This window comes from Cygnus atratus, chromosome Z, assembly GCF_013377495.2.
Source record: "Cygnus atratus isolate AKBS03 ecotype Queensland, Australia chromosome Z, CAtr_DNAZoo_HiC_assembly, whole genome shotgun sequence".
NCBI lineage: Eukaryota > Metazoa > Chordata > Aves > Anseriformes > Anatidae > Cygnus > Cygnus atratus.
Window position 1 is genome coordinate 53,330,200 of NC_066396.1, and position 15,498 is coordinate 53,345,697.

Genomic DNA, 15,498 nt, shown 5'->3' on the forward strand with positions numbered 1-15,498 from the left:
GACTCTTGCTTTTGGAGGCCTGACTAATGGTTGCAGGGTGCCATGAGGCTGACAGGACTGAAGCTAGCATGCCACAAGCAGCCCATAAATCAAATTGAGCAGATGGAGATAGATCAGAAGCCTGTTACACTTAATGGAAGGATTTGCTTTGATCCCATTAGGTTTTGGTTTTGTCCCTCATTTTAAAATTTAGTTATACTCTTGGCTTTCAAGCTCCCTCAGTCTGCAGACTCCTGAATTGCTCTCACGAGGGCAGAATTTCTTTGTAATGCATTTTAGCCTCCCGGCAACAGGCTTGCTTTTCCCAGTTACCACCCATCCAGTCCTCAGACGCTGTCCATAGACCCCAACAATTCACAGATTCAAACTGAAAATAGAGAAGCTAGTCCTGAGGGCGGTGGGATGGCTGTCAGACACTGTCGACCCCATGCTATCAGCAAGATATTCTTGGACCAGCTCCATCCAGCGGCTGGTATCAGAAAAATTCAATTTCATTTCTTGTCCTGATATGCCACTCTGAGGAAACAAGCGCCTATTGCAGGATCTGTCCTGTTATCGGTGTTAAGGAGCTGGGCCAGCATAAACGAAGGCATGGGTGTTGGGGCAGGTGATCATGGAGGAAGCAAAACCAAAAACCGAATTGTTGCTCCAACTAGTAGAGCTAATAAACCAGACTTCTTAAAGATCTGTGTCTCGAGTGTTTTGTGCCCATGGAGAGTCACTGCTATCTAATGAAATCACAAGGCAACTTGTCCCTCCACAGGTCAGCATGTGTCTTTCCCTTCTGCACGCTAACGAGGAGATCCGCCGCCTTTGATGTTTCTCTCTTTCATTCAGACATATATTTGCAAGTTTTTAGAGGAGAAACATAGGTCAAGCTGAATGGTCTTATTAGACCACAAAGACTAACAAATCTCCAATCCTCATTCATAGCAGCAGTTTTCAATGGCACATTTAGGCTGAACGCTGCACTTGGATATTTAAAACCTTAGCAAAAGCGGGAAAAGGGCAATTTACTTACAGTACCGTGTAAAAGACAGTAATATGATGAATGAGTTCCTGCTCTCCTCAGTAAGCAAAGAAAACCTTTGTGCCTAAGGCTGTCTTTTGAAAAGGACTAGCAATGATAGAGCCTGGTTATTCTGTAAGTCTCATTACTCTTTAATTAGTCTGGTTACATAACAGACATACCGCTTTGTAGTTTTTCTGCCCTTCTTTTACACTGGCAATCTGGGATTTTCTTCATTTCAACCATTTTTATCATCTTGTGACCTTCCACCATGAAATAGGTCACCCAGTAACTTTGCTGCAGTGTGATCAGTCTCGTAGCATTTTCTCTGATTTGTTTATATATTCAATATTCCTTATTTCTTTTAAGAAGAAGTAGTCTTGGCTCTTTTTTTTTTTTTTTGTAATAATAATGTTTTGCATTTTATAGCTTCTTTTCTTTCACCTAGGTACTGCTGGATATCTTCTCAGTTTCTGTGTATGTCTTTCTCCATTCCTGTTCTGTTTGATTCATATCTCTGTAATCTGAAGCAACCTTTCAATAGATTGCTGTTTTGTTTTTGTTTTTGTTTTTTCCCTCCACTATGTTATTATTACGTTCTATGTTACTGTAGTACTCAGATGCACCAAAAAAAATCTGCACTCCAGTCACTGAATTAACATACAAGCAGAAACAGATCATGTCCCCAAGTGTACCATTAAAATAGATAAGGCAGGAAAAAGGCAGAGAGGAAAGGAAAGGAAAGGAAAGGAAAGGAAAGGAAAGGAAAGGAAAGGAAAGGAAAGGAAAGGAAAGGAAAGGAAAGGAAAGGAAAGGAAAGGAAAGGAAAGGAAAGGAAAGGAAAGGAAAGGAAAGGAAAGGAAAGGAAAAGGAAAGGAAAGGAAAGGAAAGGAAAGGAAAGGAAAGGAAAGGAAAGGAAAGGAAAGGAAAGGAAACAGGTCAAGTGACTTCCTAAAGGAGACAAAGCTGCTCAGTGCCACAAAAAGAACCTGAGGGCCCAATCCTTCATTGTCCTGGATCTTGTGTTTTGATTTCCAGCCCTGTCTTTATATTCCTTTCTTGTTGTTCTGACACCATTCTTCTTTCTGTAAATCTTTGTAAAACAAGGGATGCACCTACAGCTCTTTTTAACTTGGGCACCTCAGACTTTGAGACTATAATCCTTTTCACCACACGTGGAATCATTTCCTACCATCCTGTCAGCACTGCTGAGGTGCAGACGCATGCACAGCCCTTGCTACACTTGTGCTCTGCTGATTTTTAACCCTGCCCTCTTTGAAGCATCTCAGCATGTCATGGATTGCAAACCTGTAACACTGGGTCAGCTGCTTTTCCTAAGGACTATCTCCCCCAGCTGCTTTGTCCCACTGACCAACGCCACTTCAGTGGATCTCCTGACTACCCCAGTTTCACCCACTGGTCACAACGGGCTGTTTCAAGGCCTCCTTCCAACACCACCTTTTGCAGAGACCAGATTTCTCAACCCTGAACTGTCACAAGGCCAACTCAAAAATGGTTTCCTTTTGTGAGTTTCCACGGTGGGGGGAATATTGCTGGTAGAGGTGCACCTAAATGCCTTAGCATCAGTGATGCTAGGGATCTGCTACCTGCGGCTCTGTAACTTTTCACACCAGCTGATGTAGCAGTGTTTTCCAGAGCCCCTGTGGCAGTTTTCCCGTGTAATACTGTGGGGTTATTCTGGTAATGTTGGTCTCATGCCTTGCACCTGCAAACCCCGATCACAAAATCATAGAATCACAGAATCATTAGGGTTGGAAGAGACCTCCCAGATCTTCTGCTCCATCCCTTTACTACCAATGCCACCCACTAAACCACGTCCCTAAGCACCACGTCCAGCCTTTCCTTGAACACCCCCAGGGACGGTGACTCCACCACCTCCCTGGGCAACCCGTCCCAGCGCCTGACTGCTCTTTCTGAGAAGAAATGTCTCCTCATTTCCAACCTGAACCTCCCCTGGCGCAACTTGGGGCCATTGCCTCTGCTTTTATCGCTAGTTATACTGGCGTTAGGGCAGGACCCCGCAGGAATAAGAACTACTGCTGGCATGTGAAGCGCCTCTTTTTCCTTCACTTCTTGTTGTTCAGATTTTTATTTATATCAGCCCAAACAAAGCATTGTGTAGGTGATAGGAATGTAGCTCCTTGATGAAGACTGTCAATTGTAGACGTGTCGGTGGTTTAACACCCAGCCCCCCGACGCTCCCACCGGGGCGTGCCTGACGGGAAGACGCCCTGCTCCCGCCGAGCCGCACGGCGCATGCGACCCCTCCCCGCGGCGCCAGGGGGCGCTGTGGCGCGGTCCCCGCTCCCCCCTCCCCTCCCCTTCCGGCGGCGGTGCCATGGCGGCCGAGGGGACGGCGGCGGCCGAGCTGCAGGCCGAGGGGGAGCCCGGCGGCGAGGCGGAGGGCGGCGGCTTCGGGCAGCTGCTGGAGGAGGAGGAGGGCGAGGACGGCGGTTACGTGCTCTACAGGTGCGGGAGGGGACGGGACGGGACGGGGCGCCCTCCGCTCCGTGACGGGCGGCGGCGGCGCCTCACCTGTGGGGCGTTGAGGAGGAGGAGGAGGAGGAGGAAGATGCTGAGGAGGAGGAGGAGGGGTGAGGGGGGAGGAAGGCGAGGCCCGGAGGGAAGCGGGTGCTCCCGGCCGGAGCCCAACGTGCCGGCACCGAAACGAACCCGAAAGAGGGTCCCCTGGGAGCCGCCGCTGTGCCTGCAGCCCGCCTGGGGCCTTGTGTGGCTCAGAAGGCACAGGGAAGTAAATTAAGTTTGTTTACAGGGACAGGAAGGAGTGGGCAGACGTTGAACCAGTTCCTCAGAACGACGGGCCGAATCCCGTGGTTCAGATCATCTACAGTGAAAAGTGTAAGTTGTAAATGTATGTGTTTTCTTCGGGGAAAACATAAAGTGATTAAATTTTTATCTCTCCTTAGCACTGTTACAGCAACACTAGTTCCAGATAATATGTTTCCGTGTTTCAGATTATATATTTGCTAGGGCACCTGTCCTGGTAAAAAGAAAGTGGTTAGTATCTCACGTGTTAAGGCAGCTGCACGTGATGTTTTCACCAGGCATCTCTGAAGTTGAGTCTTTACGTCAGGTGTCAATAGGCAAAATTTTATTTTAAAATTGTGCAGCTCAAGGACTGGCAGACAGTGTGGTTCACACGGTAAGGCATTTCTAGCCCACATGTGGAAGAGACATGTATGAAATTACTGCATCTGGGGGAATAGTGTGACTAAGCAGCATAAAGCAGATTGTTTTGGATATTTTTCAGATAGTGTGTTTTAAGATACTCTTGCAGCTTTTCAGTATACCAGTGTCATTAGAGGCTTCAATCAACAGGCATATCATATCAGTATGTAGCTGTCATTTTAAGGAGTTGTACTTAAAGTATGCAAAGTAGGAAGTAAGTTTATGGGGGTCATTAACCTTACCCCTTAGTCAGGCCATTTTCTCATACTGTTGGGGTAAGATGCTCTTATCTATCTAGTTCGAGATGTCTATGATTACTTCCGGGCTGTTCTGCAGCGGGATGAGAGAAGTGAAAGAGCTTTCAAGCTAACAGCAGATGCCATTGAGTTAAATGCTGCAAACTACACGGTATGGTAAGTGATCACTAAGATTATTACCCAAGATTATTTCTGTTGTCAGTTGACTGCCAACCTCTTACATCTCAGACAATTTTGTTAGCATAATAGGGGCACAACTAGCTGAGTTTATGCAGGGGAATACTGTACACTCCCATTGAGCTTCTAAAGAAAGCCCATGTTCACTATTTTCCATGTCTACTTTTGATTCACTGGTATTCATTCATTGTGTTTTGAGAATGTTACTGAGCAAAGTCAGGATTAGCTATAAAAAGAATTTCACCAGGTAAGTGATTTAGTTTTAAACAACAATGTGACCTTGGCAAAATGGTGAAGATTCCTTCAGGTAACTTCAAGAAGAGGCATGAAAGTATGGTAGTTACTGCTTCAGTGCTAGATAGCTGTATAATACTAAATAGCGCATTTTAAAAAAATCTCTCTGGTTAATACGTATATGGTGAATAAGCAGTGAATTTCTAATACTCAAAGCAGGGCTTTTTAACTCATGAATGCCAGCAAATACCCCTGTTTTGCCCACTATCTTGCATAGAATCAGAAAGCTTACATTATTTCAAGTACAAAGCCATGGATTCTGCGATGATGAAATTAGCGTGGGTAGACAGAGGTTGACGTGAAACCTAGGATTGCTGTGATTTTAGATAACGTGTTGTTATAAGCAGTTATATTCCAGCTGTCTGCTGTTCAGTAATTGAACGACCTTTAATAGGACTGGATATGTGGCTTAGTTCTTTGCACTTCTTTTAGGCTCAATATCTGTCTGAAGAACTGCAAAGAAAGGCTCTTTTATGAATTCTAGGAAAGTCTGCTGCAGTGTCCGAATGCTTGATTTTTGTACAGGCACTTCCGGAGGGTCCTCCTGCAGTCCTTAGGAAAGGATCTTTATGAGGAACTTAAGTACATTACAGCTATTATTGAAGACCAACCAAAGAACTACCAAGTCTGGTAAAACCACATTTTCTTTTCAGTTCTTAAAGTTTCTACAGATCTTTTTTTTTTGTTTTAATTCTCTAGAAAAAGTTGTGCTAATTGATACTAAAGGTTCTTAAGAGTTGTTCCCTGTGTGTAATACAGTGCCAGAAGCAGAGGAGTAAGATGGAGTTGCATCACTGTCACAGCCAAAGTCCTCTTTAGCACTTTGTTCTAATCTCAATTATGATATGATAAAAAGGTCGTTTTCTTCTAACTTAAATTTTTAAGCTGTCAAAATAAGTGACAGAAAAATAATGACTGATGAAACGGCAAAAAACATGAGAAAAAGAATTGATTTTTTTTTTCTTATACTAGCTCTTGGAGTTCACTTACCTGTTACAGGGTTTATCTCAAGTGAGGGGAAATAAAGAAAAGAGCAGTGTTACAGGATCACAGAATGGTTAAGATTGGAAGGCTCCTCTGGAGTTCATCTGGTCCAAACCTACAGCACATTGCTTAGGACCACATCTAAAGAGGGAGACTTCACAACCTCCCTGGGCAGCCTGTGTCAGTCACCTCTATAGCACAGAAGTGCTTCCTGATGTTCGGATGGAACCTCCTGTGCTCCAGTTTGTGCCCATTGCCTCTTGTCCTGGCGCTGGGCACCACTGACAGCAGACTGGCTCGGTCCTCTTTCTGCCCTCCCTTCAGGTATTGGCAAGACCCCCTCTGAGCTTCCTCTTCTCTAGACTGAAGAGCCCCAACTCTCTGTCTTTCCTCATAGGAGAGGAGAGGTGCTACAGTGCCTTGACCATCCTGGTGGCCCTCCACTGGCCTCTCTTTGTTATGTCCATGTCCCTCTTGTATGAGGGAGCCCACAGCTGGGCACAGCACTCCAGGTGTGGCCTCACCAGTGCTGAGGAGGAAGGAAGGATCACCTCCCACCACCTGCAGGCAGTACTTTGCCTGATGCAGCCCAAGACACCATTAGCCTTCTCTGCCGCTAGGACGCATTGCTGGCTCACGTTCAACTTGGTGTCCACTGGGATCCCCAGGGCCTTTCTGCAGAGCTGCTTTCCTGCTGGGCAGCCCCAATGTGTCCTGGTGCCTGGGGCTGTTACCCCCCAAGGGCAGGACTTCTCCCTTCCCCTTACTGAATTTCATGGGGCTCCTGGCAGCCCACCTCTCCAGCCTGTCAAGGTCTGGATGGCAGCAAAGCCCTCTGGTGAGTCAGCCACTCCCCTAGTTCTGTGTCATCTGCAGCCTTGCTGTGGGTACGCTGCCCCATCATCCAGATCATTCCTGGAGATGTTAACCAGGGCTGGACCCAGCAGTGACCCCTGGGGTTCTCCACTCATCACTGGCCTCCAACCAGCCCTTGCACCACTGCTTGCCACCCTCTGGCTCTAATCATTCAGGCAGTTTTCAATCCACCCCACTGTTTGCTCATCCAGTCCATACTTCAGTAGCTTGTCTTTGAGGATCTTACGAGCAGGGCAGTGTCAAAGGCCTTATGCAGATCCAGGAAGGCAACACCCACTGCTCCTCCCTCATCCATGGGGCTGGTTGTGGCTTTATAGAAGCTTGTCGTGTGGGACAGGCCTGACTTCCCCTTGGCAAATCCATGCTGATGACTGCTGGTGATTTTCTTCTCCTTCACGTGTCTGAAAATGCTTTCCAGAATTCAGTCCCCTTCCCAGAGATGACTCTAAGGCTGACCAGCCTGTAGTTCCCCAGGTGCTCCTGCAAGACAGGAGTGACGCTTGCTCTCCTCCAGTCTCCAGGCACTTCTCCCACTTGCCACAAGTGAGCAAAGATTTTGGAAAGCGGCCTCGCAGTGACATCTGCCAGCTCCCTCAGCACCCGTGGGTGCGCATCCCATCAGGGCACGTAGACTTACATGCGCCTAGTTTGCTCACGTGTTCCCTGACCGGATCGTCTCCCACCAGAGGTACGTCCTCCTTGCTTCCAGCCTGGCCTCTGGGACCAGCAATTGCCAAATGCCAGCCCTGCTGGTAAAGACTGAGGCAAAGGCAGCATTCAGTACCTCAGCCTTTTCACTGCCCCATAACCAGGTCTCTCCTTTCGTTCATCTGAGGGCCTGTGCTTCCCTCCTCTTCTATTTGTCACTGGTGGACTTGCAGAATCCTTTCTTGTTGCCTTTGACATCCCTGACCAGACTCAATTCCAATTGGGCCTTAGCTTTCTTACCTCTGCCCCTGGGATCCTTGGACAGTGTTTCTGTTTTCCCCCCAGGCTACCTGTCTTTACCTCCGTCCTCTGTAGACCGTGTTTGTGTGTTTGAGGTTGGTCAGGAGTTCCTTGCTTATTCATCCGTGCAGGCCTCCTGGCATTTTTGCTCTACTTCTCCTCTGTTGGGATGCATTGCTCCTGAGGTTGGAGGAGGCGATCCTTCAATACTCACCAGGTTTCTTGTGCCCCTCTTCCCTCCAGGGCCTTATCCATTGGCACTCTACTAAGTAGATCCTTGGAAAGGCCAAAGTCTGCTCTCCTGAAGTCCATGTTTGTGAGCACGCTCTCCTTGCTGCCCTAAGGATCTTGAATTCCACTGTTTCCTGGTCACTGCAGCCAAGGCTGCCTTTGACCTTTGCATTCCAAACAAGCGCTACCTCGTTGATGAGAAAGAAGTCCATCACAGCACCTCTTCTCATAGGCTCCTCTACTACTTGGAGGTGGAAATAGTCATCAAAGCATTCCAAGAACCTTCTCAACTGTTTTTGTCCTGCTGTGGTGTCCGTCCGACAGCTACTGGGTTGGTTAAAGCACCCCAGTGAGAACCAGGGCTTGTGAGCATAAGGCTGCACCTATGCCTCTGTAGAGGGCCTCATCCACTTGCTCTTTCTGGCCAGGTAGGTTGTAGCAGACCCCGATGTCACCTAGCCCTGTCCTCCCTTTAATCCTAACCCATATACTCTGTTGGCTCCTCATCCGTCCCCTAACAGAGCTCCATGCACTCCAGCTGGTTGTTGATGTAGAGAGCCCTCTCCTCCTAGTCTCCTCCCATTTCAACACTCCAGTCATGGGAGCCATCCTACCATGTTGTTATTACTAGAAAAATTACGTAGCATGAGAAAAATTAATTTTGCTGAAGATTTTGTCCATGAATGAGTGTTAAAGTGTGAACATGGTACTTCAGATAAACACAACTTGTCTAAAAGGACGTGATTGACCAATGAGTATGTGTAGTTAAAGTATTAATTATATGGAATTTGTGATGGTGTAAGTTTGCATTGTATATTTCTCAGAGACAAGTGAAATGTTTTGGTGTATTTCTTTTACCTAGCACTTCTTGATGTATATAGTAGATGTTAAATGCCGCTTTAATCCAGACCACACATTCACACAAATCCTTGAATATCCTAAAAATAGCTTCCTATTCTTATCATCAGGCATCATAGACGAGTGCTGGTAGAGTGGCTGCAGGATCCATCCCAAGAGCTTGAGTTCATAGCTGACATTCTTAACCAGGATGCCAAAAATTACCATGCTTGGCAACACAGACAATGGGTTATTCAGGTATCGTATACGTTGAATTGCTTATTCTCTAAATAACCTGCTCACCTTGTGCAGTTTTACATCTTAAATGCATTCTGCACTTTGTTTCTTAAAGCTGAAGGAAAAAACAGTTGCATTTTAGTGGGTGGTAGAGTTCAGATATCACCTAGCTTTTAGCAAGCAAGCTCAAAAATATCTGCTACCAGCTGCTTCCTTTTATTTGTGTGAATTCAATGATGAGCTAATACCATTGTGTGTAACTGAATAACATAGCAAGTTCTTTGTACACCCTTCCTTACTTTCCTTTGAATTTTGTGTTGATTTCTTTTAAAAAGTCCTTGTATCTAATGTTCAGAGAGCTTAGTATGAAGCAGAATGCGTTTTAAAAAATAAAACTTTTTCATTGTGGTTTTCTCTCTTCCTTCCCTTTTTGTAGGAGTTCAAGTTATGGGACAACGAACTGGAATATGTAGACCAGCTTCTGAGGGAGGATGTCAGAAACAACTCTGTTTGGAACCAAAGATACTTTGTAATTTTCAACACCACTGGCTATGATGATCCAGCAGTCCTAGACAGAGAAGTCCAGTTAGTAATACTGTTCATTCCCACATTAAGCAGTCTCCATTATATGCAAGCGAATGAATACCTTGACAGGCCTTGACAGTTGTGGGCATGGATTTTTTTTGGTTTTGTTTTAAAGTAGCATTTGGGCTTCCTCTCATAGACGGTAGATCAATTGTTCGTGCACATGTAGACGTGTTCAGTGCCACTGACTTGTCAGCTGGCGGGCTGTCCTTAACCTTGACAAGCTATTCTCATGAATGTGTCTTCCTACCTTGCTCTTCACTGTGAACGCAAAACTTTTGGCTTTTTATAGTCAACTCGTTATAGTGGATCAACCTGCAGAAAACCTGTGACACTGGCAGCACGTAAGTTGTGTTGTCCATAATATCTTACATCCTACCCAGAACACTGAGCTAGGAAGCTTGGAAGGAGAGACACTCAGTGTTGTACTAAACCGCTGTTTCAGTAGTATGGTAGCCACGGTGATTTAAAGATAACCTAGACATGGACTCTAGGAAGAGAGATCATGCTTACAAAGACTTTGATGCTGCTAGAAACAGAAAGGAGCTTTCAGGGTTATGTGTTCGCCTGTGTGAGCTGGCTAATTTTAAGGAAACAAGCTTTGGAAACTCTTCCAAAGTGGTATGTTTGTGACTGAAAACAAACCAAGCTTCTAGCCAGTTGTGTTACTATGGATGGTAAGGGAAGCCTTCTTGTGCGCTTTGCACATCTCAGGCTGCTGATCAGGATTGGTGGTTATGAGATGCTTGTCTAAAGTGAGGAAGCAATGAGAACAAGTAGTGATTTTTTTTTTTTTGAGTTATTCTTTAGAAGAAGTACTGAGGCTGTGAATAGGTCAATTGGTATGTCATTGATAGAGGATCCCACCTTCCACCACCTTTCATGGTTGTCTTAGAAAACCAATGTAAGTTTTACTTCTTTTCCAGTTTATGACATTCTTGCAAATTAATGAGTCTGAACCCTTTCCATAACTTAGGTTTGGATGTTTCCAGACCTAACCTTTTCTCTGTGAAAGTTATAGCTGCCCTCCTCCTTTGATACATAACATGATGGTATAACAAGGTGATGCTATGACCAAGATAATCTTAATTGGATATCATCTTAAGAATCAGACTATCTAAGATTAAGACTTCCCAAGTGTCTTTATCAAGCAACAAGAAGCCTAGCTACTGTTCTATAAACTCAGTCCTTGTGGTAGTGACTGCAGAAGTGTTTTTAAAAAAAAAAAAAAAAAGAAAATGTTTGTATATATAGATAAATATATATATATATATATATACACACACACAAAATGTTTTTTTTTTTTTCCACTAATGCTTATAGAACTGTTTATTGGTGTCTGCTGTCTCTAGAAGTCAGCTGAACACCTGGCAATGCTGTGGAAAAGGCAGTAGGTAGAGGCTGTTTTGTGAAGACGAAACATGGCTTTGCCACTGTATGGCCGGTGCCTGTTCTTGCTTTGTTCTTAGTGGAGTTACCTAACTGCTATTCTAACAGAACCTGCACCAGAAGGCTCTGAGCTGAGAGCTCAGGCTGCCCCTTTCTATGGGGCTTGCTCGGATGTAGCCTCTTAACAGAAGTTGTGCAAATAGGTACAGAACCATACGATATCCAGTGATACTAAAATATCTCACTGTGGGTTTCTGTTACCCCAGCCCTCTTCAGCCCCTTGTCGTTTGAATTCAGACCTGATGAACATAAAGACACAAGTTAGCCATTTAGCATGCCAGGAGAGTATATGATGTTGTTTGTTAGCATTAACACTCATCATTTTGAGAGCTATTTTGTTAATGTATAAAATACAACAAACGGAAACACTTCAGAATTTAAAACAGTTCCAGTAATATCTGCTTCTTTGAGGCCTGTGGTGATTATATTGCGAGACATTTTTGATCTGTAAACTAGCTGAGGTGATCTGCGAAAAGATTCTGAAATACAGACTGGAGGGATGTGCTTGGGAGTATCTGAGCACATTCAGGCAATTTCTAACGGAATTGTTAGTGTCTGCATTCATGACCTGTTTTCTTTTTCTCACAGATACACTCTTGAGATGATCACAGCAGTACCACATAATGAGAGTGCTTGGAACTATTTAAAAGGGTGAGCATCCTTTGTGGTGGAAAGAGAGTTTCTATGAAAGGAAGGTGCCTTAAACTGTATGACTCCTCATGCCTTGTGCCTAGCTCTTCACCGGAAAAAGCTTGTTGCTATTCATTCTAGGATTGTGTGCTTAAACCCACAGGCAAAACCTCCACAAGGGTATGATACGTAATTTCTCTCTAACTTCCTACTAAGTTTCTGGCCCTCTAGTTCATGTAGGAGGATTGCAAGGACTTCTGAAGAGTAGACCTGTAATTTTACTTGCTTCAGAGCATAGAGTAGAAAGTAACAAGCATGCTCTGTGTACTTTCTGTTGAGTTGGGCATAACTATACTAGCTTACTACAACATTAAGCTATATTATTGCTGCATTATAATTACACTGCCCACTTATTGCCTTGCTCGTATTTGTTCCTTTATTTCAAAACTGATCTCCAAATAAAGGAGTCATAACTAAACCATAATTCTTTGCAGCAGATATCCTTGCATTATGTTTGAAGTCTGTTGGCCTCTGTTCCAGGATTCTGCAGGATCGTGGTCTTTCTAAGTATCCAAATCTGTTAGAACAACTGTTGAGTTTACAGCCCAGCCACAGCTCGCCCTATCTGATTGCCTTTCTCGTGGACATCTATGAAGATATGCTTGAAAACCAGTGTGATAACAAGGAAGAAACGCTAAACAAGGCGTTAGAGGTACATTTGGAGAGCTTGGGTTTGCTTTCGGGGATGCTGTCTATTGCTCTCATTTTATATTCAGACAAGATTAATTAGTTTTTGTAAATGGAACGGGTCACTTGTTAATCACAGCAGCACTGCGAAGAGTTGGACATGAAATAATCACAAGGGTCTTGTTTATTTATCTATAAATAGTAACTCACCAGTTACTAAATCACTGTAATTTTTCTTCACCAGGTAGTAAAGGAAGGTTTCTAATATCACCTGCTGAAGAAGATAAATGTTTGAGTAAGAGGAGTTTCCAATGCTAGCTTTGTAGCATAAGCTCTTTCTTTTTAGTCTGTAGGTTAGGGAATTTTGTTCTCATACTGTCTATATTTGATTGGATGCTCAAGCTCCCTTTTCATTTCTTAGTTATTTCTGAGACAAATGATGGAATTAGCTTAAAACAGCAGATGCTAGGAATGTCGGTAAGGAGTGTTGGGCACCATTCCTCACAGAGAATAAATGACTTCTAGCCATGTTGTTTATCTCCCTTGCTTCATATTTGGGGAATCCAGTGGCTCGCAGTGTAGTTTTTATAAGAACACTTTTTTCACTCACTTTGGGACAGATTGGAACTCGTGATTAGAGCTGCAGTTCTTGCCTGGAGTCTCCGTGTTCCAACATCGTTCTCTCTCAACAATTTTCCGTTGTTGTGTTCCAAGACTGGAGTCTAAATAAATGTAGCTGTACCTCCCAGATTCATGTCCCTTAATACTATTTCACTGAGTTTGGTTTCTTCATATATTCAGGCATTGAAGCTGCTATTTCTGCACTTTCTTTCACTAAGAAAGACAATGTCATCTGCACAGTAAGGGATTTGACCAGAGTGTTTGTGGGTAGTGTTCACACCATATATATTTTATACATCATGTCCTGTGAGTGGGGTTGACCCAGCTGATCACCCAGGTGAGAATAAAACAAAAGTCAGAACATGTACCTGTATAGCACCGGCTCTAACAAGTTGTGGGAGGGGGTCACTGACTTGAATTGAGAACCCTTTCGGGAAAGTCTGCTGAGAGAAAAACCAACAAAATATCTCCTGTCAGCTCATCTGGAGTACTGGAGAATCAAAAGTACAGTGTTCCTTCTTTTGTTTGAATCAAGTGATCTGTAGCCTACAGTTTTGTCAAGGGACACTGTATCATGCTGTAGGCTGAATAGCATTATAGATGCAAGCCATAGGCACAGAAAGGAGTGACAGAGGGAGCAGTAGCAACCGAAATAGGACTGGAGATTTTTGTTCACTGCCAGGTTGATTAACTGCTCTTTGGAGCTGGCATCAGTTTGAAGTCGTTGTACTTCTGCAAAAACAAACAAAAAAGCCTTGTGAATAAAACAGTATTGCTAAAAAGTATCTGTAACACTGGCTGACCCATACTTCGATTGTATTTTATAAAGATAATTAAGCTTTTGGTATAACACTGCAATCTCTCGATTTTCTTTCTTAGCTCTGTGAAATTCTGGCTAAAGAAAAAGACACCATCCGAAAGGAGTACTGGAGATACATTGGGAGGTCCCTTAAGAACAAGCACAGCTCCGGCACTGAACAGAGCACACTGACAGACAAGCAGCAGTAACTGAACTTGGAAGAAGCAGTGTTAAGCTCTCAACCTGTTGTAAAAGAGTACTAAGTAGAGGACATCAACTAATGTAAAAGCCAGTGTAGTATTTCCCTGGCCAAAGAGGTATTGCTGCAATGAAGAAGTGCAGAGCGCAGTATAGTCTCTTGGGTCACCGCTGCTACTGGTGATAGATAGCTCTGGGTGCAGCAGAGAAATGTAATTAAGGCTTAATTATTTAAATGTACCAAATAGAGGATTTATTTCATGATAGGAAATATATAAAGCTATATGTGCTATTTATACAGCACTAAACCAATTTCTCACATCTAGGCTTATCCACATGGTGTTCCTAACAGCCATATCAGGTGCTGCAGTAATGACTGCAAGTAACACTAGGCATAGATGGTATAAAGTAACCTGCTTCAGATTAGTGCAAGTAGGTGCTCTAGTTGCCTCTCGTGGGTGCAGCTGTGCAGCATTGGCAGCATGTGCTATTGCATGCAACTAACACCAACTGTCATTTTGAATAAAAAAAGATAACTTAAAGCGTTCGTCTGGAATTTTTAGTGATTTTTTTTTTTTATCTTTGGATGTTCATTGTTCTTCTCAGATGCTAGTAGAGATAAAAATAGAATATCCCCTTTAGGTACACTGGAGTCTGTTGCTTTGATGTGTCTTTTCCTCTGGTGTATTCTTACCACAATATTTTTAAATATGCTAGATATATTCAAGGTATCCTTGAATTCTTGTCTGCACAGTCATGTAGAATGGTTTGGGGACCCAAAGATTTGCTTAGTTTTTCTTGAAATTCTGTGCAGACAAGTGAAAATCTGAAATTTTTGTTTTGTTTTGTTTTTGGTTGGTTGTGGGTGGGTGATTTGTTGTTTTGTTGTTTTTTGTTTTGTTTTTGTGTGTGTGTGTGGTGGTGGTAGGTGGTGTTTGTTTCCATCCTTTGTAATCAGAGAAGTCTGAAGTCATGCATCAGAAGTGGTTGTAGCTAAATGGTTATGCTATGTATCTTTACTCGGCTGAAAGGGAAGGAACACTTACTGCAGACCTCTGCATTAAATGCCGCGACCTTGTTGTTTCCGTAGGTTTTTCATGTGTTTTCCATGCAAATATTCAGACAAAAAATACTTTTCCTTGCAGTTGTGAAAGACGCAAGATACCTGAAATACAGAACTGCAAAGGAGGTGTATACCTGTACAGAAGCTGTACCTACCTACCCTGTTTTCAGTAAATGACTGTTGTAAACTTTGTTCTTAGCATAGTGTGCTTGTCTGATATGCAGTATTTTCTTGCAAATTATCATACAAGGAACAAGTAATAGTATTTATTCCGTAATATGAACAGTCTTTCTGATACTAACTGTTAAGAGCTGCTGCTGCCATAATTAAACAGTAGTGGAGATTATTTCAGAAGCTTGAAATATGTTGATTCTATGTATTCTTCAGATTTAAAACTACTCACAGG

At 43.7% G+C, this 15,498-nt stretch overlaps 1 protein-coding gene across 1 annotated transcript; it reads left to right on the forward strand.

Annotated features, from left to right (window-relative positions):
* Nucleotides 1-1,123: 1,123 nt before the first annotated feature.
* FNTA (farnesyltransferase, CAAX box, alpha) lies at nucleotides 1,124-14,571 on the forward strand. The gene is made up of 10 exons (XM_035564229.2): nucleotides 1,124-1,144; nucleotides 3,195-3,499; nucleotides 3,804-3,889; nucleotides 4,518-4,632; nucleotides 5,473-5,577; nucleotides 8,955-9,081; nucleotides 9,497-9,645; nucleotides 11,683-11,745; nucleotides 12,265-12,436; nucleotides 13,912-14,571. Exons 1-10 carry the CDS (start codon nucleotides 1,124-1,126, stop codon nucleotides 14,038-14,040), a joined length of 1,272 nt encoding a protein of 423 aa, XP_035420122.2. The 3' UTR covers nucleotides 14,041-14,571.
* Nucleotides 14,572-15,498: the final 927 nt, after the last annotated feature.

Excerpts from the sequence above, each read along its gene's own strand:
- FNTA (XM_035564229.2), top strand. The coding sequence starts at position 1,124 with ATGATAGAGCCTGGTTATTCT. Across the intron at positions 4,633-5,472 it reads GCTGCAAACTACACGGTATG|GCACTTCCGGAGGGTCCTCC; the intron begins GTAAGTGATCAC and ends ATTTTTGTACAG. Across the intron at positions 12,437-13,911 it reads CGCTAAACAAGGCGTTAGAG|CTCTGTGAAATTCTGGCTAA; the intron begins GTACATTTGGAG and ends TTTCTTTCTTAG.